The following is a 26,469-nucleotide window of genomic DNA, read 5'->3' as shown; positions in this document are numbered from 1 at the left end:
AGAAAGGTTATATTCTAGTTAGCATTCATTTGTGGAAGGATAACTTTATTTCCAGTACTACCCATGATGCTGATTCTTGGAATGGGAACGTGCTTCCAACACCAGCTCAGTCAGATCTGCAAACAACATTCTTACTTGGAGTTCTTTTTTTTTTTTTTCTTTTAAGGTTTTAGTGGGGGGGGTTTAAGTGATCTCTGCACTGACATGGGGCTCCAACTCACAACCCCAAGATCAAGAGTCACAGACTCTTCCATCTGAGGCAGCCAGGCACCCTTCTTACTTGGAATTCTTAAGATGGTCTTTGCTTCTAGAAAAAGTAAGTTGTCACCTTTTTCTTGCTTTTTTGGTACAGGCATCATTCAAGTATGGGAGTTTCCCATTTGAAGCAATTACCATTCTTCCCAACTGTCAAATTCAGGAATGGGCTTGTGTTTTGGGGGGGAGGGGCAGCAGCTGGTGAGTCAATCAGGTCACTCGCCCATTTCCCAAATTTAGAGAGAAAGATGTAAACGAGGTTTGTGGACTCTAGCCCTATTGGGCCCCGACTTCCCAGGTTCAAACCTTGATCCATCTGCTAATTCTACAAACTAGCATCTCACAAGATTATCAACTGGGAGTGGAGATGAAGCCATAGACAACACACAGGGCCAGCCACCCCACCTTTGTGTGTGAATTTTTAATTCCGAGAGTAAATTGCCAAAAGTGAGTCAAAGAAGTGCTTTTTGAGGTAGCTTTTGGAAGTGAGGTGGGAAAGGAAACAAAGGACGGGTATAGAAAGCCAGAAGTCTAACTCTAGGATTAAGTAGGAGTTGATCTGGGTGGGGATTTACTGGTGTATGTCAGAAGGAGGCCTGGTCTTCCCTCTTTATTACAGTGGGAACATGGATTATGGCTTTCAGCTTTACTCAAGAGAGAGCTTCGGAATCTGCAAGGAAATGTGATCAGATTTTATCAGCCTGCAGAAGATGCCAGCCTTCTTGGAATCATTTCTTCTTTTTCCCTAAATAGCATATTAAGAGTTCTATCCTGATGGTACACACTATCTTTGAGCACAGATTAATCTTTCTAGAGTGAGTCGAGAGAAACACACACTTGTGTGATTATGCAGCAAAGTGCTAGACTGAGCATCCACCCTGAATTTCCCCAACCATCACCTAAAAAAGAACATGGCTTTTGAAGGTAACTCAGAGAGAAACTGTATTAACCAAGTATCTCTTCTCTCACTAAATCTAGGAAACATATGTGACACACTGGAAAAGCTGTAGTCTCAAAACAGTTACTGTATTAAACTGCCAAGGTCATGGATTCACTGATACAAGAGCTGTGGTCTTTTTTTACACAGCAGGTGGGAAGAAAAAGATGGAAAATCCACGCTGATGTTAACCCTTGATAAGTAGTATGGTGGGGAGACCTTGGGCGGGTCACTTACCAACACCAAGCCTCAGTACCCACATGTATTACATGGAGGTAATGCCAGTCTCAGGGTTGCTGGGAAGTTGGCATGAGATCATGGATGTGAAAGAATTTGGAACCAAGAATAGCATAACCCAAAAGAGTAGTTTTATTATCCACCCTCCGAGCTATGACACAGGAGCAAGCAGGGGGGAGGGGTGCTGCATGGATGGCGAACATTGACAGCAGGGGCTTCTGGGGTTGTCACAGTCTAAGTGCCAAGCTCACACTGGCCACAAGGCGGTCTACTAGATTAGAGACATGAAGGAGTTTGAAGAAATGTGTCATTTTGATCTGGAACAATCTGTAGGGAGGTCCTGCTGCCATGTCTTAGATGAAGCCTTGTCTTTCCCCTCCAATTTGTCTAAGATGCTGTGGCTATCCACATGGGTGGCCCCAACGGCTCTGTGCTGAAACGATCTAATGGTTCCCAGATGTCACTAACGGTGAAAGAGCTAAAGGGAAGGCTTCCTTGTTTGTGGAAGCCAGGTGGGCCCCTGTGTTCGGCTAGAAGTTGTCACCAAGGTCCAGATGAACACCCGTGGGAGGTCAGATGCCAGAGTCCTGCCCTCAAAGTGAGGGCAGAAAGAAACTCATGGATCCGCAACTAAGAAATGCTCTTGGCACAGAACTTAGTCTAGGCCCAGCCCAGAATGGGGCAGTCTGCTAACTAATTTCCAATAAGTTAGTTCTCAGATTTCTCAGCAACTCCATTGGGAATCACTTTTTTTAAGAATTGAGGAATCAGAAATCCCAAGCGAAAGGACCTCATTCATGAGTGCCTTCCCAAACTTTCTCAGCTTCCTTCCAGACTCTGAAGATGCAGGGAATACCCAGCCTCAACTTCTTCAATGGGTCTTGCCCACCCCATTTTCATTTTGCCTTTGGTAGAGGCAGGAGGGCAGGTGGCCATAGTCTGGGTTAAGGTTAAAAAGCTTTGGGCCCTTCCTGCTATCTCCTCCATTCAATTAGCAAAGTGGGACAACCCCATAGGACACCACGTGGTCAGTCTTGGTTTGAAAGACCCTGCTGGTAGAGGGTAAGGGGACTGATTTCTAAGTAGGAGGGCAGTAGGTGCAGGGAAGGTAGGAGAAGCAGGCAGGGGGGGAGTCCTCTATGGTTCCCATCCCTGAACTGCTCTTTTAACCATATCATGCGCTGGGGAGTCACTGAAGTCTGAAAACGCCTGCCGCAGCGCATAAATGCCAAGCAAGAGAAGCGTTGAATTTTAAGGGGAAACAGGTGACAGAAAGAGGAAAAGGACGGTGCGGTCTCTAGACCCTCTAGGTTCACAGTAGAAAATCACAAGCAGGCTTGGAAAAAGGAATTCTCTTCTTCGGACTGAGGTTCAATAAAAGAACATATTTCTTCGTTCTGGAGACTGGTTTTCTGAAAAACAGGATAAGCATAATGAGGAAGAAGCTGTTTGAATCCTGACTCCCCCGCTGCCTCATTGTGCAACCGAGGACGAGTTACCTAGCCTATCTGAGCTCCACATTCTCATCAGTTAAACGAGGCCGCTAATGCAACCTACCTCCCAAGGTTCTAGAAAGGTGAGTGAATGCAAGTGAATTAAACACACAGAAAGCCCTACGAACAGTGTCTGGTGCATATATGCTCAGTAAATGTTAGCTACTATTTTGTTAAAGAGGCAGTGTGTTTGGGGCACCTGGGTGGCTCAGTCGGCTAAGCACCCGATGCTTGGTTTCAACTCAGGTCACAATCTCAGGGTTGTGAGAGCGAGCCCGGTGCTCATGGGGAGTCTGCTTGAGATTCTCTCTCTCCCTCTGCCTCTGCCCCTCCCCACCAACACATACACCCTCTCGCGCTCTCTCTCTCTCTCAAATAAAATCTTATATATATATATTTTTTTTTCTTTAAAGGCACTGTCTTTATACATAGCAGAGTAGAATTGGCATTGTAGGGAAGACCAAGGACTTGGAAGTCAGAGAAAAGGGACTCTGGCATTCACTCACCTTGACTTTGGGCAAATTACTTAACCTCCCTAAACCTCAATTTTCCGATCCTGTGAATGAGGATAAAATAGTACCTGCCTTGTAGGTAGCTGCTGGTTCTTATTTTGATTCACTTCCGTGAATCTTATCATTCTCATCTCTAATGACCTTTTGCTTCCTTCTACCTCAGCCAGCCATTCCCATGGCCAGACACTAGACTCGGTCGTCGCCTACACAGGGGGCACCCTTGCCATTTCCATTTCAAACATCTACTCTCCACCCACCACCTCCCATGTCATTGGCGTAAGTAGTCTTAGCGCTACATGTTTCCATAAACTAATCTTCCGGTTCATCAACCTCCACTACCCATCTCCCCTCAGCGGCCCCCTTTTCTTTCCTTCTTTGTGCAGCTCAGAGACCAGGCTCCCGTGTTACAGCCACTCACTTGCAAATACCCTCAGGGTGGTGGGCTGGAGCCCCCATCGGGCTCCGCCCTCAGCATGGAGTCCGCTTGTCCCTTGCCCTCTGCTCCTCCCCTTGCTCTCTCTCTCTCTCTCTCTCTCTCTGTCAAATAAATAAAATCTTAAAGGGAGAATAAGGACACAGGTGCAAGTCAATTTGTACGTTTGTTTGTGGGGAGTCAAGGGCACTAATCAGATGAACTCTGCTTTCTCCATCAACCCTGGGGCTAGAACATCAGCTGAGAGTGTGAATTTGGGGGTTGAAAAGTGGGCGAGTATAGGAGTCATCAGCTTCCTGAGTGCCCAGCTGAAGTCTGAGGTCAGGAGTCGCAAGTAGAAACAGCCGGGTGGGGTGACTTTCCTGAGCGCTGTTTGGTTAGGGTGATGCACAGAAGGGAGACAGTGAGGTTCGTCTGGGATGGAGGCTTTGGTGGGTGAGCGTGACGGATGGGGGGAGAGGAAAAGTTGCGGAGGGAGGTGTAGGGAGGTTAAGTAATCTGCCTCGGCTAGCAGGAGGGGACTGGACCCATACGGGAGGGGCGGGAGGAGACTCAACCTTCCTTCCTTTGACCAATCCTTACCTGGGGCCTCACACACGGAATCTTTCAGAACTACTGAAATTCCTACTGAAAGGCTCATCCAGTTCACTTTGAAATCAGGTTCATATAAAATATACAAAGAATCGAACATCTAGAGGCAATGGAGTTCCGTGCAGAACCCACAGGAAGTGAGGACGCGGAATCTGTGCATTTCCCACGCTCCCCCGTGGTCCTTACCATCAGCCGACACTGGGAGCCTGGTGACGTGCTGAAGAGCAGGGGCTTTGCTAGGGTTCCCGGAAGTGGACCCCTTCCCAGTCCCCAGGCCCTGCTGCCTCCCTGTGCCCAGAGCCACAGTGGCAGGAGAGCTGACTTGGGACTGTTGGCATAGCCAGGGTCCCACTCCCCATCTCCTCTCAACCACTCTCCGCTCAGAAAGTCCATCCACTTGCCCTTTGCCCAAGGTGATATTGTTCCTGTGCCTGCTTTCCAAGCATCCCACGCCCCCGCCTTATTTTAGGACAGTGTCTTGGCCACAGATAGTGAACCCATATGCAGTGAAACGATCTTACCCGTTGCCAACTCTCACTGTGGTACACTTGATTTAACTTGGAATTGTTTTTCAGGATTTATGTGTATTGTCATTTATGGTTGAGGACGGCTTTAAGACTGAGAGCAAAGAGAGGACTACTCCTGCCACCTGCTTGAGACTCTATCTCCTCATCTATGAAATGAGAATATTTATGCATCCGTTCAATCCCTATTCACCGAAGACCTGTTGTATCAGGCACCTAAGATATGCACGTGCCCCATTCACAAGGTCACTGTGGGCACGGAGCAGGACGGCGCGTGTGGGATTTGGCTCACAGTCCCCCCCCAACCCCGTACATGTTGTTGCTGTTATTTTTGGCCTAGGAACAATTTAAAGCATCAAGCTTCCAGTAATTCTAAGGCTTAACATTAAGAAACCTACAAACTATTAACAAGTACTTAGAGGAGACTTTATAATCCTGACTGTCATTCATTAGTAGGCTAGCAGAACTCAGCCTCTTGGGCAGGCTGACGTGAAACCTGACTCAGCCACACTAAAGCTCTTGAACCAGCCCTAAATCCCTTTCCTCACTTGGGCACGGCCAATTAATCACCAAGGGTGGTTCTGGCTTGTCCGTTGGTCTGTCTTACACAAGGGCTTCGAACAAAACAATCTGTACTGGATCGGTGATGTATTTTTACTATTTCCGTCTTCAACGCTCTCTACTGTTTCCAGCACTCACTCATTCATCCATTCAACAAATACGTCTTCCCCTCTGTGCAGCGCTCTGTTGCAGATGCTGGGATGTGGGTATACGCCCCTCGAAGTCTTGGCCCTCATGGAGCTAACAGTCTAATGAGGTCTACCGCCGCCCTACGGCCGCCGACTCGACACTAGCCTGTAAAGCATTTGAGATCGGGGCCACGGTGGCAGCTCTTGCCTTCCTTACACCCACAGCCCGGAGCAACAGTCACTTTCTGATGGCTTAGCGTGTGCCAGTCTTACTCTGTGTGTTTGGTAGCTTACTTTTAATGGCTGACTGCGGCTAATTTACATTGGAATGTAGGTCCTAAGCATTTACATATGCTATGTCATTTAATCCTCATAGACACTCTGTGGGGGGGTACACTATCTTAATCCTCATTTTACAAATGAGCCAACTGAGGAACAGAGGGGTTAAGAAATGTGCCCATGTGTCTGAAGCTCGTAAGTCATGAGCCCAGATTAGAACCCAGGCCATAAAGATCCACCCAGATTGCTCCCAATTGTAAGTTTCTCCTGACACCACTTTCAAATTGAGCATGGAGCCCAGAGTCCTGGTCATTAGCCTCAAGTGGCATTTTCCTGGGTCAGAGAGTCCTAGGCTGAAAACGAAACATCTGGGACGAGCAAACTAATCTTCATGAATTTGTTCATTTCGCTGAGTCATCTGGGTTAAATGTAGCTCAGGTAAAAGAACTCAATTGAGCGGCTCGGAGAGCAACATAAGAAAATGGAAAAAAAAAAGAAGAAGAAGAAAGAAAGAAAATGGTCAAGACATTTTACAAGGCACCAAGCGCATGGGTTCTTTGAGATGAAGATGAAACAAATTCCATCTATGAAAATACCAAGTAAGAGAAATCAGGGTCTTATCAGCGGAAGAGCCTGGGTTTCACACCATGAGCTTCTCCTCCAGTTTTGTTCTCAGGCTCTAGCGACAAAGTATGAAAGGCACAACCAGATACTTACTTTCACTTGCAAGGTTGGCAATGGCAGGTCCACCATCTGGGGGGAAATATATTTTCTTATCTAGAAAGGAAGAACACAGGATTAGAAATCTCCGGGGGCTCCAAATGGCCTGCCCCTCGCTTTATTTTTAAAGATTATTTATTTATTCATTTGAGAGAGCATGAGCAGGGGGAGGGGCAGAAGCAGGCTCCCTACAGAGCGCAGAGCTGGACGCGGGGCTCGATCGCAGGACCCTGGGATCATGACCTGAGCCCAAGGCAGACGCTTCACTGACTGAGCCACGACCCAGGTGCCCCCTCCCCCTCCGTTGATAGACGCTGGGCATATTTTCTCTTATCAGATGTTACAAAAACAGGGAAGTTTCTGTTTTTAAGGTACCTTGGGGGCTTGTTCTCATCTTACAGGCAGTGTTCCTGTCTTCCCCAACAGAATCCTAGACCATCGGGCCAATTAATACAACTGACGTCAATGTTAGTAGGAGAGCTCAAAGTTCGCAGTAGTCAGCCTTGGTGATGAACATTTGAGAACTGTCTAGAAGTTTCAGAAATAGGATCACGCCTGCATCATAATTTTGCCACGATGAGCCTGGCGTATAGTAGATGTTCACTAAATATTTGCTGAATTGGGCTTGAACCGTACAGTTGTTATGTTTGGGAGGTGAGGATTGGAGCCATCTGCGTTCTAACCAACTGTTGAAACAGGGCTCTGCTGTGTGTATGCACAAGCATATATGCAAACACAGTTGGCCTAATTTTTCCTTTGAATCCAGGAGGAACAGATTTTTGAAAAAGAGTACAGGGGTGGGAATTTTCATGGGTTTCCCAAGCATGACACTTTTATGATTTACTCTTGAAGTACATTCCTAATCAAACTCTGGAAATGACTGAGTGGTATTTTAATGGGAAATTTGTTTTTAACATTAGGCTGGAACACAGTGCCTGACTTCGGTAGGCTGCACTGAACAAGCCCTTTGTGTACTGTATATTTAGTTCCGAGTAAAGGCAACTTCTAGCAATTTCTTTCAGGCGTGGAACACTAGAACTACAGACACGTACGGACTAGGGGGCTGTGAAAGAAAATTCATCCCGAGTATACAGAACGCCAGAGGATGTGGACGTGGCCCCATGAAACCGTAAAATATAGACTATTACCAATGTTTCATATGAAAGGCAAATTCGGGGTTGTTCTGTGGGTGAAAGTCGACCTCAGGCCAATTCTCCCCCAGCCTTTCACGAAGAAGGGAGTCTTGTGTTTTGGTAGGCATTTGGCATCTAGTAGGCACTCATTAAATATTTGTTGGGTGAATGAGTGAATGAAGAAGTGAATGAGCCTTAAGGGGGTTTTCGTTCAGGAGGGAGAAGTGGTGGCCAGGACACAGGCACCCAAGGGAGACTGAGCAGGAGGGGTCCAGGGTGCAGACGTGAGCCAAAGACAGCCAGGCGCTGTGGCAGTCTCCAGGCAGCAATGCGACCGCCTCTACGGTGGCTTTGAATTTTAATGTCTGGAGCAGATGGTTGGTATAGATTGCCCTTGTTTCTGCCCAGGAACCTGGCATCACTGCAAGTTGCCAACCTGTTTAGAAGACAGAGTTAGAGCGTGTAGGTATGGCAGAGAGTTCTGTTTTACAAGCGGATTATCTGGTGGCTGATGGTGAGGTGAACGCGGGACCCTGAGATTTTAGGCAGCAGCCTAAATCATTTTTTCTAGAATAAGTCCAAGTCAACAGACTGGGGTGAATATCTGGGGCCAAGTCCATCTGGCAGCCTATCTCTGTAACCCTGACTCATTAATCTGTGAATGTTGATGAAGCTTAGTGAAGATCTACGGAATATCGAAGCAGAACATTCCATCCCTCGGAAGCCCCGTGTCTGAAGAGGGAGCAATTAGCCTTAGCACCCCATCTCACTGCCAACTCCCTGTCCACTACAACCCATCAGAGGCCGTCCTCCACGTATCTAGAGGCATTTCCCTACCGTGCGCTGAGCTGGAGGACAAGTCGCAGAGCAATCCCACGCTTCTGGCTACCTGGGCAGAGCTGCAATCCTCCCACACTGCAGATTCCGGAGGATGGACTAGGTGTCGGTCTTGTTGGAGGACACTTAGGAAGGGCTCGTACTTCTCATCAGGCTGGGGCTCTGGAACCATGTGCCCACTGGAGTAGGCCTGAGGGTAGCCAAGCTCTGAGGAGCTGGGGCTGCCTAGGGAGGGGTAGTGCCACAGCTCGTCAGACTCAACGGAGGGGCTCCCCGCCAGGGACACTGGGTACTGATCCGGAGTCAGGAGACTGGGCCCGTGCAAGTCGCAGTTGGTGGCACCATATGCAAAAGATGCTTCTGGCTCTGGCTTGGTCCACGGAGAAGAGAAACGCCACTGATTTGGAGGCATGTCAGTATCTGGGAAGGAAAGATTCACAAGACACGTTAGGTGTTTATTGTTTTCAAAATGGAAATAGCTTAATTGTTTCGGGTGACTACAGACTGTTTTTTAATGTGAAGAAAATGTAGAAAAAGTAAAAAAAAAAAAAAACCCACCAAAACCCCAAAAAACAAACCCCACTCAGACTACAACATCCAGAGATCACCATTGTCTACCTTTAGGTATACTTCTTTCTAGGATTTGTTTCTATTCAGGTCCACGTGGTTTTCACATCACATAGGGTTTTTAAGGCTGCTTTTGCATCATTAAAATATCACAAATATCCCTCTTTGTTTATACATCTTTGCACCCATGTCCAATGAGCCCCCCCAGGAAACTTTTCTAGAAGTATAATTGCTTGATTAAAGGTGATGTGTGTTTGGTCATTGCTGGTTGGCTTGATTTCATAGCTCGCGGTTTGAATACATCAGATAGAAGGACACTTCCACAGGCTTTATAAAGGTCTTAATGCTTGCCTGCGTCCAAGTCACTCATACCAAGTCTAGGGGTAGAAACCCCATTTTCTAGAGGGATCGGGGGCATGGGGATGCTAAGACCGGACCAAGTTAGCAAAGCAGATCAGTCAAACAGGGATCTGAGCTGCAGCAAGAAGTGATGGGTAGGGAAGTGATTGCTTGGACCTCGTTCTGCAAAAGCAAAAAAACGTGCTCCAGGTCAAGCAGTGACTCAGTTTCTTCTCACAAAGTTCTTGTGGACTAGCTAGGGGGGATGGGGTCTCCTTTGGTCTCATAGATGCTATTCTAACTGTGCCTAGGGTAGCAGCTGAATCTGAGTGTTCGAAAAGTCTAGGGCAGCTCATGACATGGATGGATGTTTTCCCCATTCGCAACACCCACTCAGGCGAGAGGGGAGGAGGGAGAGAGCTCCGGCAGATGGTGCTTAAAGCCTAGAGCCTCTCATCTATCCAAGATAATGAAGGGGGGCGTGGGCGTGGAGACAAAGGAAGATTGGAGGGCTGGAGAGACTGTCTGGTCCCCTCCCCCCCCCAAGTCCATGTGTGCCTCTCCCAGCTCTCCCGAATGTTCCACTTGCCTGGATTTTGTACAAGATAAAAGCGTCTTGAGTGGTCTGCACAGCGACACCGGAGCCCCCGCCCACCCCCCTTTCCTCCCTCCCTCCCTCCCTCCCTCCGCTCGCCCTCCCATCGTAGCTTTCCATGTAATGCACATAAGAGCAAAAGAAGTCCTAACCTATGTGGCACAAATATTCTACCCAACATTTCACATTGCTCTCAATGCGCGGGGGGCGACGGTTGGCCTCTTTTAATGAAACCAAGGGCAAGGAAACATACTAAGATTTGTTCTTGGGAATGAATGCTACTTTTTGAAAATTGATATCTGCAGACCGGTAGTCATTCAGGGCACTGTGTAGCACAAAGAGAGTGCTTAAGCTGACTTAGTATAATCACGAGGCGTGCTTCACGTTGAATAAGTATGCTACATGTCCTGAGCACAAGTTAGAAACAATGTGTAGCCCGACAAGTGGGCAGTTGCCATCTGAACTGGCCTTACAGATTTCATACATATGACCAAGAGACTGAACGCTTTAAATAGACAAGGCAGGGCCCCAGTGGCTTTTGAGTATTTCCTTTAAACGCTTCCCTTCCAGAATTTTCTTTTCTTTTCTATTTTTTTTAGGCCTTCCAGAATTTTCCAATCAAAATGTCCAAGGTCCATCTGGTCACTGACTGCACCAGAGCACAGTTTGGATGGCAGCATGGGGGGAGGCAGTGTCCCAAATCCCAAATGCACAGCAACCCCATAGTGGATCCTGGGGGACCTGGGGAAAGCCATCTTTCCAGAGCAGATTTGGATGTTGGTGCCCCGTGGAGTGGAGACCCTGAATTTTTTTGGGGGGGGGCACTCTTTGCTGCAACCACACTCACCTACCCTGTCAACCGTGAAGGCATTCTAAGCCACAGCCCTGACTGGCTCGAGGTGGCTGCTGCCGCTGTTAGAAGTGGCCCTGGTGACACTTTTTTACCCAAGGTCCCCGCCTCTTAGTTACCTCTAGAGATGAGAGAGAGGGAGCCCCAGGGAAAACTGCTGCTTTATCAAACCCCAAACTACATGAATGAATGGAGACCAGTCCAGGAACGTTTTGGTTCTGGGACTCTTGGGGCTGTCTGGATCTTCCTTTCAGTAGGGATACAGAAGGCTTCCATCCCATGTACCCCAACTCTGAGCATCTAGACTGTGCCTCTTAGTCCCATCCTAGCCTCAGACGGTGCTGGGGAAGGGGAGAGCCCGGGGCTGAGCGCAAGAGCCCGCAGCAGCAGTAGCACTCGAGGGCAGGTATGGAGGGCAGATGGTGTAGACAGTACTTGTAGGAGAGAATTTTCAGAAGCCATTGCTCAGCGCATGTCCATTTCCAGGATTTGATACGCCAGACGCGGGTAGGAGCGATCGCAAATCCACAAGTTTTGTTTCCTGAGCGCTTATTAGGGGCCAGGCGCTTCGCTTAGCACTCTGCCCGCGTGAGCTCACGTGATCCTCACGGTGACCCAGATGACAAAATAAAGACTTGGAGTGGCTCAGGTAACTCGCCTAAGGCCACACAGTTGGCAAACGCTCTGGCTGGCTGATTGCAAACCTCATGCCCTTAGCAGCTCTGCCTCCCCGGGACTGCAGAGAATGCAGTGAACTGGGTGCTCCCACACGCCTGGGGCTGGATGGTGGCTGGTGGCATTACATTTCTGGGGCTATTTGTCCACACCCTTTGATCCAGTCATTCCCCTTATACCAACTGAGGGATATAATCAATGATATGTGCAAAAACGTAGCTACGAGGGTTTTCAAAAAGATATTTATAATACAGTGAAAAATTGGCAACAACCTGATGTCCAAAAGTGTAACATATTTGGTGCATCTAAGAAAAGGATACTCTGGAGCCATTAAAATGATATTGCAGGGGCACCTGGGGGGCTCAGTTAGGTGGCTGCCTTTGGCTCAGGTCATGATCTTGGGGTCCTGGGATACACACACACACACACACACACACACACACACACACACACACATATACGACTTAAGTACAAAATGATGTTATGGTATAAAACTTAGCATGTGTGCATAGATACACATGTGCTTATGTCCTGAATGCTTATCTTCGTTTTCTAATTTTCAAAAAATAACAGTACTTTCGTGATTTAAAAAAGTTATTTTTTTTAAGTAAAAACTGAGGAAGCCACTTGACTCATTGAATCAGGGTCGCAATTGTAAAAGACCAATGCATAATGGTGGCTTTCCTTCCACCCATCCTTGCTTCTCGTCCGCCTCCCCTCTCTCTGTCTCTGCCTTTACTATAAATCCTGCTTTATGACGAAGTTAAAACCAAGCACCCTCCGAACACACTCACATCTTGCACCATGACAGTCCAACCTTCGGCCTGTCCGATCTGTGCGCGCCGACTCTCCCTTCTCGGCCTTCTTGGCTAGTGGCACTGGCCTCTTATTCATTCACCCCAGAAACAAAGAGGATATTGTTTGTATTAGCCGAGGTTGAAACAACACCGGGGACAGAAGGACAGCTTACAGGACACGGTCCTGGTTCCAAGGCGCTAGGGTTGCCTGCTCAGTCCCACTCCTTCCTTTACCGTCACCTCCCCAGGGTACCAGTCTTTTGCTGATTATCCAGAGACTTGCCCAGATGAAAAGGAAGATGAAATGCAGGATTTGCAAGTGTCTAAGAGCTCAGGATCGGAGTCAAACTGGCCTGGTCTCGAAGAGCCACCCCTTATTGGCGGTGGAATCTTTGAACAAGTCATTTGGCTCTCTGAGCCTCAGTTTCCTTCCCAGGATAATGGGCACAGTGAGAGTTAACCACTAGCTGGTGTGAGGATTCAATGAGCTAATCCACGTGGGAGCCCCCAGCAAAGGGCCCGGCACACAGGATGTGCTCCGGAATTCTTAGCCGTTGTCAGCAGCATTAGCGGTAGTCCTGGGCATTAGCCCTCTCACTGGGGGCTGTCAGAAGTGTCTACAAAGGCAGTGCAGTGGACTAGTAAAGAGTCCGATGGCCCTGGGTTTCAATCTCTAGCCCTCACTGGCTGTATGACCCATCTCAACATTTAACCCTACCTGGGCTGCGCTTCCTCCTCCGTGAAGTGAGGCTATTAATACCCCTTGTAAAGTGGCTTTGGGACATACAACAGGCATGCAGGAAAATGCGCCCGTGGGCCGCTGGGGGAATGTTCACGAGCTAGGTAACAAGCACCCAGATCGAGGAACAGAACATGGCCGCCATCCCAGGAGCCCACCTCCCTAGAGGTAACGGCTCTCCTGTCTTCTGACACCATATTCAGTTTGCCTATCTTTGACCTTCTGAAATCTCAGTGGCCTTTGAGGACTGAAGTGACTACAGTCACTGGAGCATGGGGTCTCGCATCCAGTGGGGGCTCACTCTATGTTGGTGTGGATTCCTCTCCCTCACTGGAAAGAAAGACACAAAGTTATCAGTGTTCATGAGAGCCAGGAACAACTAGCATGACTCTATTTCAAATGGATATTCACACTCAAAAAACAAAACGAAACAAAACAAAACAAAAACCCCAGTGTTTCTCCCTCACCCTCACTGGATTATGGTTGAGGGGAGAGAGGAGGTATGATCTTTTGGGTCTCGCTACAGAAGACCTCTGGGTGCTCACTCACCTTCTCACAGCAGCCCTTTCCCGGGGCGGGAGAAAGACCATGGAGTGGGATGTGCATCCGGACCCTGTCCCCCGCCCCCCGGAAGTGGCAACTATTGAAGCTTCCCTGGTTACCTATTCTGAAATCCTCAATGTCCTTTAAAAAGGAAGATCATTCAAAAATGCTTCCAGCCTGTGTTTTCTTTTCTAAAGTCCAGCCAGTATAAAATATACATAAGTAAATAAAAAAATAATTTGTATTTGGGAAAAACAGCCAGCAAATTCGATGGCATTTCCTAGCCACATGGGCCTCTGTGTTTGGGCTTTGCATATTTGGCTTGACAGAGCGCCCTTAGAAAGTGGCCGAGTCGGTAACGGGGGCCTGTGAATGGGAGCCTGTTCTGTTGGGCATGGTTTAGCCAGGGCTTGGCGGCCTGGAGCTGGCCTGCAGGCACTGAGAGGCTGCTAACGGTCAGTAATGAAAGGCCACTTTATGGATTTCCCACCATTTCCGAAGCTGCGGGGCTCTCACATAACACCTCTTGTGAGAACCACTGGGGGACTGGCCTTCTTTCACGGGGGCCTCCCGTGAGGCAGCAGAGCCTCTGAGAAACTTGATTCTTAACTGTGATGAGAGGCCTTGAGGAAGACAGGCCTTCCTTTGCTCAGTCAGCTGGACCAACTTTTGCCCCGCCTGCCCCACACTCTGTGAGGAAGACATCTTCACAGTCAAGGGACCCGTGAGATTCCCACAGGGTAAATGCAACCAAGAAAGTAAGTGGAAAAGATGGCTGCCGCTCTGTCTGGCCTGGGAAGGTTGGCTTGAGCAAGAAACAGGGCCACGTCCCAGTTCCCTTCATGCACAGAGGTGTCCCAGAATAGAATGAAGTCAGAAGGCATAGGAAACCATACAGCTGCCACATGGCAGAAGCCCCTAGAAAACTCACAGTCTTCCAGAAGAGGCCTGCTGCTCTGTGATCCTAGTGTTTTGAATGCGGGCCCCCATATCCACCCTAGCCGCTCGATACGTCAAGCTTTCACACCCACCACACAAACATAACAAATACCTACATGTCACTGCGCACCAGCGGACACGCGTGATCTCACGGACTCCTCCTATAGTTGAATAATACCCAGCTTTGGAGAGGAGGAAGCCGAGGCACAGACAGAGGGAGTGATGTGCCCTGAGATCACATGGTTAATAAATGGTAGAGCTGGTCCTAAAACCATACACCACACTCTCTTTGGCGACTCCATCCGTGGCAGACATCAGTACCCTGTGATCTGAATCACGATTTCATTCATCCAAGCAGTATTTGACTGTGCACCTTCCGTGTGTCAGGCTTTGGGCTAGGTACTGGGGAAGTAGCAATTAACGGAGTCCCTGCTGCCACGGAATTCAGAGTTTAGAGGATGAGAGGAGATAAGAAAGAAAACACATATAATATGCCCGGTGGTGACAAATGTTAAAAAAAATAAAATAAAATAGTGTAAGAAGACAGAGGGTGACAGTGGGGGAGTGTTTTTATTTTTAAAGGAGGTTGTGCGGAGAGGGCCTGGCTGGAGAGGGGACATTCTGATAGAGACCTGAATGGAGAAAAGGGGGAAATCATGCATGCAGTTATCTGGGGAAAGAGCATTGGGAGAGGGGTGGGGAGGTGCAAAGGGCCTGAGGCAGGATCATACTTGACATGTTCTACAAATAGTAGGAGGCTAGATTGGATTACATGAGGTGGGGGCGGTAGGGTATGAAATCAGAATGAAAACGGGGCCCCGTGCAAGACTTTGGATTTGATTCCAAGTGAGACGAGAAGCTCCTGGAGGGTTCTGAACAGAAGAGACAGGATGAGACTTTCCATTTAGTGGTATTGTTCTGACAGCTATCTTGAGAACAGAAAGAAGGGGAACAAAGGTGGAAGCAAGAAGACCAGTCAGGAAGCTACTGCAAAAATCCAGGAGCGAGATGACAGTTTCCTGGACCAAGATGACAGCAGCAGAGGTGGGGAGATGTGGTCAGAACTTTGATATATTTTGAAGGTAAAACGGACAGAATTTTTCAAAGGGCTGGGCATGGGGTAGGGGATGAAGAGAGGAGTTAAACATGACTTCCAGTTAACTGGAAGGATGCAGCTGCCATATATTGAGACAGGGAGACAGTGGACAGAGCAGCTCGAGAAGGAAATTTAGAGCTCAACCTGACACTCATTGTTTGTTTGTGATTCCTAGTAGACATGTGAAGGGATCAAGTAGGCAGCTGGATAGACAGGACTGAAATGCAGTCTGGGATGGAGGTAATGCATTTGGAATTGATATAGATGGTACTTAAGACCAAGAGACAGAAGAGATCCCTTAGGGTGTGAGTGCAGATAGACAAATTGTCCGAGATCCGAACACTGGGGCCTCCAAACATTTAGAAGCTGAAAAGAAGAGGACATCCAGCAAAAGAGACCGAGGAGTAGTAACCTGGGAGGAAGGCGGAAAACCAAGAGTATGTGATGTTATGAGATCCAAGGAAGGAGGCATTTCTAAGAGGGGGGAGCAATTAACTGCAGCCAATATTGCTGACAGGTCAAAAAAAGATGGAGATAGGGAAAGACCATTGATTTGGCAAGTGGAGGTCACTGGCTAACATTGATGAGAGTGGTTAAGGAGCGATAAGGATGAAAGCCTAAATGGAGTGAGTTCCAAAGAGCAGGAGAGGAAGAGGACAGAGTGTGCATGGGTGCCATTTTTGAGTCTTGCTATGAACTGGGGCAAGAGGCCAAGAGTTGGTTTTATTTCAGGCTAGGTTTTATCAGGCAAGCAGGACAGAGGGTGTGAGGGACTATAGGTAAATGGCACTTACAAGGGAATGATTATAATGAATCCAAGCCAACGTGTTCAGAAGTCGATCAAAGCCAAATAGCCAAGGTCCATGCATGTGAAATCCATGCATGAAGAGCTTGGGGTTTTGACTCTTCCAAGGAGCCGATTAGATCCTCCGAAACCCACTTATTCCATTTATCAGCTCTTACTACACGTTAATTCCCCAAATGACTCAGTCAGTCATTCCTGCCTCTGCTCTGAAGCACTCAACGCGCTCTTGGCCATCACCACCCCACCCTCCATTGTGCCCATTGTAACTGCAAACCCTACATCATTTCCTCTGTCTACTGCTACCACACCCCCTTCCACATGTTTACTTAACTCACAAGAGTCTCCGAAAATCACGTCACCTGACTGGAAAGATGACTTCTAGGACAGAAGTAAATTTTGCAAAGGTGACTACATCAGATATACACCAACTCCCCGTCCAGGCCCAAAGAGCAAAGCCGGAACAAAGGCTCCTGAAAAGAGGGGAGATCTTCCCCCACAGGCAGATGTCCCCCACTAGGCATCTTTGCACAAAGCGAACAACCCTTTGGAGGCATGTACATCCTCCAGTGGGGGCCAGGCATTCAACGTGGGTGCTGGGCAACTACAACAGAGAGTTCTTAAAATCAGCCAGACCCTGGTCTATTGCACATTTCAAAATGGCGGACGGACTCCCATCCATCTGGTGAGGGTGACTTCTCCATGAGGCACCGCAGGTACAGTGCCTGGGGCCCACAGATACTTTTAGGGGCCCATGAAAATGTTTTAACATCTTTTAAATTCAAAGAAAAACCAATATAACAAAATAATGAATACACAAAAATGAATCCATCCTGGATTAAAGCTGTTTCTATACCAGTGCACTCACAAGATGTCCTCTTTGATAGCTGTACTGAGGAAGAGGCCCATAGAGTCAGAAGTGGCTAGGGTCCACGAAAGTCCTAGTAACAGCCCTGCAAGCTTCATTTTTATACCTTTCCCCAAACCTGGGTATTCTGATGAGAACTCTTTGACACAGCTTTCCTAAAATACTTGTTTGGAGATGTAAGCATGCTTATTTATTTATTTATTTATCTATTTATTTATTTTAGAGAGAGAAAGCACACACGAGTGGAGCGGGCGGGCAGAGGGAGGGGGAGAGTCTTAAGCAGACTCTGCACTGAGCATGGAGCCCGATTCGGCCCTTGACCTCATGACCCTGAGATCATGACCTGAGCCCAAACCAAGAGACAGACGCTAAACCGCCTGAGCCACCCAGGCGCCCCAGGAATGCTTATTTTTTTTTTTAAAGATTTTATTTATTTATTTATTTGACAGAGATAGAGACAGCCAGTGAGAGAGGGAACACAAGCAGGGGGAGTGGGAGAGGAAGAAGCAGGCTCATAGCAGAGGAGCCTGATGTGGGGCTCGATCTCATAACGCCGGGATCACGCCCTGAGCCGAAGGCAGACGCCTAACCGCTGTGCCACCCAGGTGCCCCCAGGAATGCTTATTTTTAAAAAATTACCAAACAGTGTGTGCAATTGACAGCCCGATGTTAAGGGCGGGGAGAGAGGTGCGGCGAGACTCTTCGTGGACTTCTCTGGAGCCCTGCCCTTGCTCACCGGATCATCGGCTATTAGCTGAAAGGAGGCTGGGTGCACCTTCACAGGACACGCTGTCAGGCCAGTAGTAGGAGCAGTAGTCATAATCATAATAATAAATAATAAAGGCTGGGACGCCTGGGGGGCTCAGTCGGTGAAGCGTCTGCCTTCGGCTCAGGTCATGACCACAGGGTCTTGGGTTCGAGTCCCGCATTGGGCTCCTGGCTCACCTGGGAGTCTGCTTCTCCCTCTGCCTGCCGCTCCCCCCGCTTGTGCTCGCCTGCTCTCTCTGACAAATAAATAAATAAAATCTTTAAAATAAAGAAATAAATAATAAAGGCTGGTAATAGTGAACCGTCATGGCGCTCTTACAGTGTACTAAGCAGTGAACCCAGCACTGAATTAAGGAAATGATGAAATAGGTGAACTAGCTGGATTACAGTGTTCATTTTCACACTAAACTTCCGAGAAATGGGTGCAGCTTCTCACTTACAGTGTGACTTGACTTCCGCAAGTACATACACATGCCAGTGCATCCAGGGCATGGGAGAACTGCTCTTTCCGTGATCGCCTGGATCGAGAATTCCAGCCTCCCCCATCCCAACATGCTCACCATTCCGCAGGATCACATCTGAGCTCTGGTTCAAGGGGCTCCATGCCTGGGGGCTCTTGACATTGCTCAGAGCTCTGGAGAAGTGTTCGTCCACTACGCTGCCGATGTCCCCCTGGAAATAGGTGAACAGGACACACCGGGAATTCCACTCAGTCTTTACAGGTTTCGGCAGCTGGACACCAGTCTTCCCCATCTCTTCCATGGTGAGCAACACTGGCAGGGGACAGCTGCGGATCGAACACAAAATGTTACTGGCGTTCTCTTTTCCAGGTGGCTTGGCTATAGTTTGAATGAGAGGCGCTTTGGGGGCAAGCAGGACCAGGTCTCACTGCCGTTCCAGGGAGCCACTGAGGACCAGGTCAGGAGCCTCGTCTGATCGATGTTCTGAGAACAAGACAGAGCTCTACAAGGTGCTGAAGGGGCCCTCAAGAATCACACAGGAGAGGGGCGCCTGGGTAGCGCGGTCGTTAAGTGCCTTCGGCTCAGGGCGTGATCCCGGCGTTCCGGGATCAAGTCCCACATCGGGCTCCTCCGCTGGGAGCCTGCTTCTTCCTCTCCCACTCCCCCTGCTGTGTTCCCTCTCTTGCTGGCTGTCTCTCTGACACATAAATAAAAATAAAATCTTTAAAAAACAAAGAATCACACAGGAGAATTATCATCTGACGACCCATGGAGAAGAACAGCAGGAAGTTTAAAAAAAAAAAAAAGGCCATGGAGGACAAAAGGGTGACTTGCCTTCTGGGGAAGTGCCTTCCTCTTCCAAAACCAAATGAGCCAAGACTGACCCAGAACTGCACGTAGATGCCCCTGGACAAAGGCCTGGGCACCCCTGGAGAACTCGACTAAGCCATCTAGTGCTTAGTCCCCGATTTCACTTTTCGTAACAAACATCGCTCTCCATCTCGACCCCTTGTGTGCGAGAGAATGAGACACATCAAATTCTCACACTCCGCTGTTGCCGGCCATCCGCCTCCGATGGTGTCCTACCCCCACTCCCGACCCCACGCCAGGAACGGCCAATTACAAATGACACCAGTCCTAAGGCCTCCAGACAGACACATTCTGAACCAAATACAGATCTCAAAACCCAACGTTCTCTACACTAATATATGTGGCAACATGGGTGCAAAGTTCCTGGAAGATTGTCCGATTGTCAACCCTGTTCACCGCCGTATCCTCCGCACCTAGAACAGAGCCTGAGACGGAGTCTGCGCGCAATTGCTGTTGGCCGAGTTGCCTTAAACTTGGCCTCCATCACAGCATCCTAACCGCGAGCTCCAAAGTCAGGACCGGGCACACCGTGGGCACGCAAGAGATGCTGTGCGGCCTTCCTTCACTAGAGAAGTAGCCTGTCCAGAAGCTTCTTAAACATTAGCCACCCAACCGGACTTGGCGGCGTGCTCTGGCTAACTGGCTAACGGCACTTTTATTCATTCTTTGGAATCTAATGCAGCTGTTTAGAGTCTAACAGTCTCTGTTCCTCTCTAGTCCTTGAGGGTGGGGGCCTTCTTATTCATTTCTTTATCCCTAGCACCTAGCATAAGTAGGTCAGTAAACAACGGCTGAATGCCTGAGTTGCGTTTCATGCAGAGAAAGCACAATGCAAGGAAATCAGACCAATTAAGAGTCAGAGGACCTGGGGTTTTCCTCAGCTGTGTGATGTTGGGGGGAGCACATAGCCTCTCTGGATTCAGATTCCTCTTGGGTAAAAATAAGAGGTTGGAGAATATGAATTCTGCAGCCTATTCTTTCATGGTCCTGCTAGAAACGTCAAGAAGGAATCTGGCAGCGAGCAGGGGGCCCTTCTAAAAAGGTCTCCTTTCAGACTCATCCTGGCCCCAGCCATCATTGCATTCTGCCGTCTCCAGAAGCCTTCCATTAAGCACATCACTGTTTCCCCCGGTTGACAGCCATGCCAAACAGAACCAGGCACCACCTGAAAAATGAATCCATTGCATCCTTACTCCCAAAGCCATGCAAACAGCCACTCTGTTGGGCAGTTTCTTATCAAGGGAAACACACGCTTACTATATGGCCCAGCAATCCTACTTCTAGGCACGTACAACCAAGAGAAACGAAAACGTATGTCCGCACAAAGCCTCGTCCGTGTGGTTCACAGCGGCTTTGTTTAAAATAGCCAAAAAGTGGAAACGAGCCAAATGCCCATCATCGAGAGGATGAATACACGAGCTGTGGCACTGTCACAAAATGAACTGTCATTCAGCAATAAGAAGAAACAACCTACCAATCTACACAACAGCATGGGTGAATCACGGAAACATCATGTTGGGCGGAAAAAAAGCCAGACACAAAAGACCACAGATTATAGGATTCCACTTACATGGGACAGGCACAAACAAACTGTGGGGACAGAAATCAGAACAGTAGCTGGCAGTGGGGCAGAGATGGGGAGGGGAGGGATGAACTCCCCACGGTGTTGGCAACGTCGTCAGAACTCATCAAACTGTATGCTTCTTAAGATCTGTGCATGTCACTAAAGGTAAGTTATTTCTCGATTTAAGAAACAAAACCACATGCCCTATATCCAGCTTCTTGGAGTTAATCTGCATATAACTCGACTACTTAACTACTAACAGCCTACTGTTGACAGGAAGTCTTACCAACAACATAAATAGTCAATTAACACACACTGTGAATACGTATTATACGCTGTATTCTTACAATAAAGTAAGCTAGAGAAAAGAAACGCAAAAAATTCCGAAGGAAGAGAAAATACACGTATAGAACCGCACTGTGAAAGACTGGCGTCAGTGGAGTCAATGCACTTTATAGTACCACTTACGCGTGGAATTTTGAAAAGTTCAACTCCTAGAAACAGAATAAAATGGTGGTTACCGGGGGCTGGGGGGTGGGGGGGACTGGGCAGATGTTGTTCAGGGTACAATGTCACAAGCAGTAAATAAGCCCTTGAGATCCAATGCACAGTACAGCAGTACAATCCCCCAACTTGCAAAGAGACTACGACTAAGTTATTCAAGCTACTCAAAAGAAAGGATAATTATTCGAGGTGATAGAGGTGCTAATTATCACTATAATGGCAATCATGTTACAATACATAAATTTATCAAACTAACATGTAACCCCTGAAATTTACACAGTCATATGTCAAATCTACTTCCCAGACACAGCCAAAAAAGAAAAAAGAATGTGGAGGTGTTACAAATTATAAAATAATGATAAATGTTGGAGCCAGCCCTTTTCCTAAAGCTACAGTTTACAAAATACCGCCTCTGTGCCAGAAGCTCTATGCATATTTTCTCTAGTCTTTACAACTCTCAACGTAGGTAGTATTAGCCCCACTTTATAGATGAGCAAATTGGGGCCCAGAAAGTGAGATGAACTGCCCATGCCACACAGCTAGGTGGGAGCCGAGCTGGGATTTGAACCCAGGGCTCTCCGGCTTCAAGGTCTGTCCTTTCCCCACCATCCCTTGCTGTCTACCCGGTGGGACTCACAGAACCCCTCCATGAGCTCCAGTTTCCCCATTTATCAAATGTGAAGGCTGGACTTCCGATCTCTAGGGAGGCTTGAGCCAGGCCATAAGCCGGCCATCTGGTTTCCTTTAGGGACCGCAGACAGAGCATCTGTCCGCTCCCTCCTTCCAGGCTCTCCTTAGAGCCTCTGCTTGCAAGGGCTGCTTAGCACCTTTGGAAGACTCACAGTTTTACCCCTGGAGATGCCAGCGGCCACTGCTCTAGGCTCAGGCTTGACACAGTTTTGCAAATCTATCGTAGAGGAGTCCCCCTGAAGTTACAAGGAAAGCAGCCGGCCAGACCTTTGGGACATCAGGGCCATGGAGATTGCTCCTAGTCTTCTCGGGTAAGGACCACAGAGACCACAGGCTACTGGCCACAGCCAGGAAAGGTTCGAGAGGGAGAAAGTCAGAAGCACTGTCTCATCCCCATCACCTCGGAAGGATCAGACCTTAGGCAACTGGGATCCTGATTAAGGTACAAGGGCGACCTCTCCCCAAACACACGGACACACCTCCCAAAGGAGAATCATGGCTTACTTCTCTGGATCGAGCTCTCAAGCAGTTCTCCGGGCTGCACTCAGACCTCCGTGGAGAAGATGTGCATCTCGGGGATACTGAAATTCTGAGAACCGTTATTGGCTATAGCCTTTGCAGAGCTCCATCTCACTGCCCCCTCTGCAAAAACGTGGACAGTTCCATCTCCAACTGAGCCCTCTGCGAGGGGTCTCCTGACGCAGGCGTGAATTGGCTGGGGTCTGGCTTAGGAGAAGGGGTGCTGCAAAGCTGGAACCGAGGGGACAGCAGTGAGGGGGAGGGGGAGGGACTTTCTGGGAGCAGAAGATCCTGTCCCAGTCCCTGGCTTGTGGTAAAAGCCCCTTGCAGACAAAACCCTAAGGTCAAGCTTTGCTAGCTGTGCAGTTAAAATAGCATAATTATGAAAGTACACCGCACCTTGCAAACTTTCCCCAACGCACAAACTATAAAGACACCTAGCGCTCCAATTCTACCCGTCTGCCTGCAAGGACACGGTTCCCACCCTGCTGCAGAATGCTACCCAGCACCTCGGGCGTGGGCTGGGGTGTCAGAGAGGTTGTCACAGGGATCACTTGGAACAAAAGCCCCAAAGGGACCAGATTGTATCGCGGTGAGCAAAGCACGTGATGCTCACCGCTCCCCCTGCCCCAATTCCTGCCCAGTTGAATCTCCATCCCTCCCTGCCCCCCAGAAGTCGCCAGCTTCTCCTACCTTAATTCCTGACCATGGATGGAGACAGCTGAGCAAAGGTGTGTGGTGATGCTGAGTCGTTGGGCCCACCTAGGAGCAGCTCAGTGCTTGCGGAAGCTGGGGCTGGGGATTTTGTACCCTCCCCTCGCTACTTTCTACCCCTCCAGCCCCGGCTATAAGAGGCATTTCCTGCTGGCTATCTATTAAGAATGCAGAAAATGCGCTCCAACAAGTCATTCGGGTTGGGCACCTGCAGGAATGAGGAAAATAGGTAGCTCTTTTTTTATTTCTTTCTTTTTGCATTAAAAAAAAGCACTTAGTGATATCGTGTCTTAAAGTAGGCCGCCAGTTGTTTGCCGGAAACCACATACAGAGTCAGTAATGTCTGAAACGTCAGTTATGGGGCTAGCCTTAGACTGATGACACCTTCACTCTCAGGAACTGGGCAAGCGAGTTTGGCTCATCGCGACTTTCTCCCCCTCTCCCCGCGGGAAGAGAAGAGGAGCCCAGACTCCTAGAATTCTGGACGTGTCGCGGGCTTCCGTGGGCCCCAGAGGAAAGGAGTGTGTCTCCGAACCCGCGACAGTATGAAGCAGCTCAGGGACCACAGCTGGAGGCTTGGAGCAGGGGGTCCCGACGCTCGCCTTGAAAAATCTTCAAGATGACCCCCGTCGGCAACACCGTCATTCAGGTCCCAGACCCTGGAGCCATTCTTTGCTCCATTCGTTTCTCCATTTCAACAATATTTCACAAACTTTTAGTAAACACCTGCTGTGTGCCAGGCACTGTTCTGGGAGCTCTGTTCTAGAGTGAATGACACAGACCAGGTGTTCGTGTTACAGGTACCCAGTATATGTATCGGGCAGATGGTAGTAAGTACAACAGAGAGGAATTGACCGGGAAAGTGAAGCAGGGAAGGGGGACATACAGGACCACCGAGAAAGGCTTTTCTGATAACGTGACATTTGAGCAAACCATGTGAGTATGGAATACCAAATGCAGAAGGGGTCTCACGCTGGGTCTGTTCACAGAAGGGCAAGGAGGCCAGCATGGCCGAAGAGGAGGGAGGGAGGAGAGACAGGCCTCACCGGCCCTGCTGAGGCTTCTGACTTTTGCTCAAAGTGAAAAGGAAATCCACTGCAGGGTCTGGAGAAACCCATCAACAAATCCTGAAAGTTCTACCTTCAAACTGCATTCCATCCTGTGCTTTCAAGCCACCTCCACCCCCAGGCTCGCCCTCGGCTGAGTGCCCACCCTGGCTCGTCAGCCCACGCCAGAGCCTAATGGGGCTCCCTGCTTCAATCCGTTCACCTCAAGACAGCGCCAGTGATCATTTGAGAACACGCAGAGAATCCAGTCACTCCTTGTTTAAAAGCTTCTTAGGGCTTCTCTTCCCGAGTCTGGGCTACAGGGGCCCCAAGGGAATGACCACCCCCCCCATCCTGATCTCACCACCCTCCCCTTCACTCCACTCCAGCCCCACAGGGTTCCTGGCTGTTCCTTGAATAGGGTCAACATCCTCTTGTCTTCACCCTCCCATTTCCTCTCCCCGGGGATGCCCATCCCCCACACGGCCTCTGGACTTGCCCTCTGGTTGCATTTACATCTCTGCTCCGCCTGCCGCTCCAGAAGTCTTCTCCAACCATCCTACCCTAGTCAGCAGGCTCCCATAGTCTCTGCCCTATTACCCCGCTTCCCCGTTCTTCACAGCACTTTTCACCGCTTGCCGTTATATTGCGTATTTATTTCTTTAGTGTGTGGCCCCTTCTAAAATAATGCCTGGTATACAGTCGGGGGCTCAGTAAACATTTGTGGAATGAATGAGTGAACGAATGAGTGGCGATGGAGAGAGAAAGTATTCAGTCACACAAATAAACGTACAACAGCAATGGTACTAAGTCAGCGTCCCGTACTAGAAGTGCCTCTGATAAGAAGCTCTGAGTCCGTCAGGGAAGTCTGTCTTCCCTGGGGAAATAACGCGGGGCCTGAGATCTGAGAGGCTGAGAAAGGGTTAACCACACGAAGAAGGGAGAATAGCTAGTGCAAAGGCCCTGTGGTGGGAGGGGCCTGGCACAGAGAGTGTTGGGAAAAGGAAGCCGCGCTGGTGTTGGAGACCGTAGAGGGAGCACTACGTGAGGAGGAATGACCTAGAAAGCTGAGCAGGGGCCAGAGCCAGCAGGGCTTTGCAGGCCATATTGAGGAATTTTGTCTTTTTCCTAGGAATAAAAAGAAGCTACTAAAGGGCTTCATGGAGGTCTGTGTGGAGGGGCGTGGGGATAGGGAGGGGGAGGAAAGCGACCTGAGCAGATACGGCCCGAAGCCATCAGTCTGGCTGTGGTGCAGAGAAAGGATTGCGGGATCAAGGCCACGGGCACAGACCTGTGAGAGCGCTGCTCCAGTGGTCTAGGGCAGAGATGAAGGCAGCTGCCTCTGGGGGCTGGGGTTGGGGAAGAGGTGGATGTAGAGAGAAGCAGATGAATTCAAGACGGAGTCAGAAAATAAAATCGACGGGTTTGGTGCTGAATCGGCTCTAGGGGATGAGGGGTACCAAGGAAAATGCTGGTTTGGGGGTTGCCTTTCACTGAACTATGAAACATTGCGAGAGGGTGCCTTCTTTGGGAGAGAAAATAAAGATTTCTGTTTGAACGTGTTGATTTTGAGGTGTTCTGGAGCCATCTAAGAAGACATGACAGCAGTCAGTGAGTAGAGGGAGAGGTCTGAGTTGGAGATCTAAATGCAGGGGCTGACAGTATATGGATGGCTAGCGAAGCCTTGGGCTCTAACTCACCCAGGGAGTGTAGAGAGTGAGACATAAAGAATTAAGCTACTTTGAAAATGAGGAAAAAGAGAAGGAAGACCAAACCTTGTGTGACCACAACATTGACTGGCCAGGTAGGCATCAAGAGCCAGCAAACATTACTGAGAAGGACTGGGCAAGGAGGTGGGGTAAAAGAGGGGAGGGTGTTAGCGT

The 26,469-nt window shown here is 48.9% G+C and overlaps 1 protein-coding gene across 2 annotated transcripts; it reads right to left on the bottom strand.

Annotated features, from left to right (window-relative positions):
• Positions 1–1,529: 1,529 nt before the first annotated feature.
• On the bottom strand, positions 1,530–23,817 carry VGLL1 (vestigial like family member 1). 2 transcript variants are annotated; one of them, XM_034649894.1, is made up of 5 exons: positions 23,520–23,817; positions 18,779–19,005; positions 8,693–9,060; positions 6,668–6,727; positions 1,530–2,841 (listed from the first exon to the last, which is right to left on the bottom strand). In XM_034649894.1, exons 2-5 carry the CDS (start codon positions 18,978–18,980, stop codon positions 2,755–2,757), a joined length of 717 nt encoding a protein of 238 aa, XP_034505785.1. In that variant the 5' UTR covers positions 18,981–19,005; positions 23,520–23,817; the 3' UTR covers positions 1,530–2,754. The 2 variants fall into 2 exon arrangements, with proteins under 2 accessions (XP_034505785.1, XP_002919969.2); XM_002919923.4 differs by having other exon boundaries at positions 1,531–2,841; positions 8,641–9,060.
• Between the last annotated feature and the right edge of the window lie 2,652 nt (positions 23,818–26,469).

Source organism: Ailuropoda melanoleuca, chromosome X (assembly GCF_002007445.2).
Source record: "Ailuropoda melanoleuca isolate Jingjing chromosome X, ASM200744v2, whole genome shotgun sequence".
Classification (NCBI taxonomy): Eukaryota; Metazoa; Chordata; class Mammalia; order Carnivora; family Ursidae; genus Ailuropoda; species Ailuropoda melanoleuca.
Note: the sequence above shows the minus strand (reverse complement) of the source record. Positions and strands in the feature narration are given on the sequence as shown.

Coding starts and splice junctions, on each gene's coding strand:
- VGLL1 (XM_002919923.4), bottom strand. CDS start 18,980: ATGGAAGAGATGGGGAAGACTGGTGTCCAGCTGCCGAAACCTGTAAAG. Junction 6,728..8,640: donor GTCCTCCAGCTCAGCGCACG/GTAGGGAAATGC, acceptor CTTCCTTTCTAG/ATAAGAAAATATATTTCCCC. Junction 2,842..6,667: donor TGCCAACCTTGCAAGTGAAA/GTAAGTATCTGG, acceptor CCTGTTTTTCAG/AAAACCAGTCTCCAGAACGA.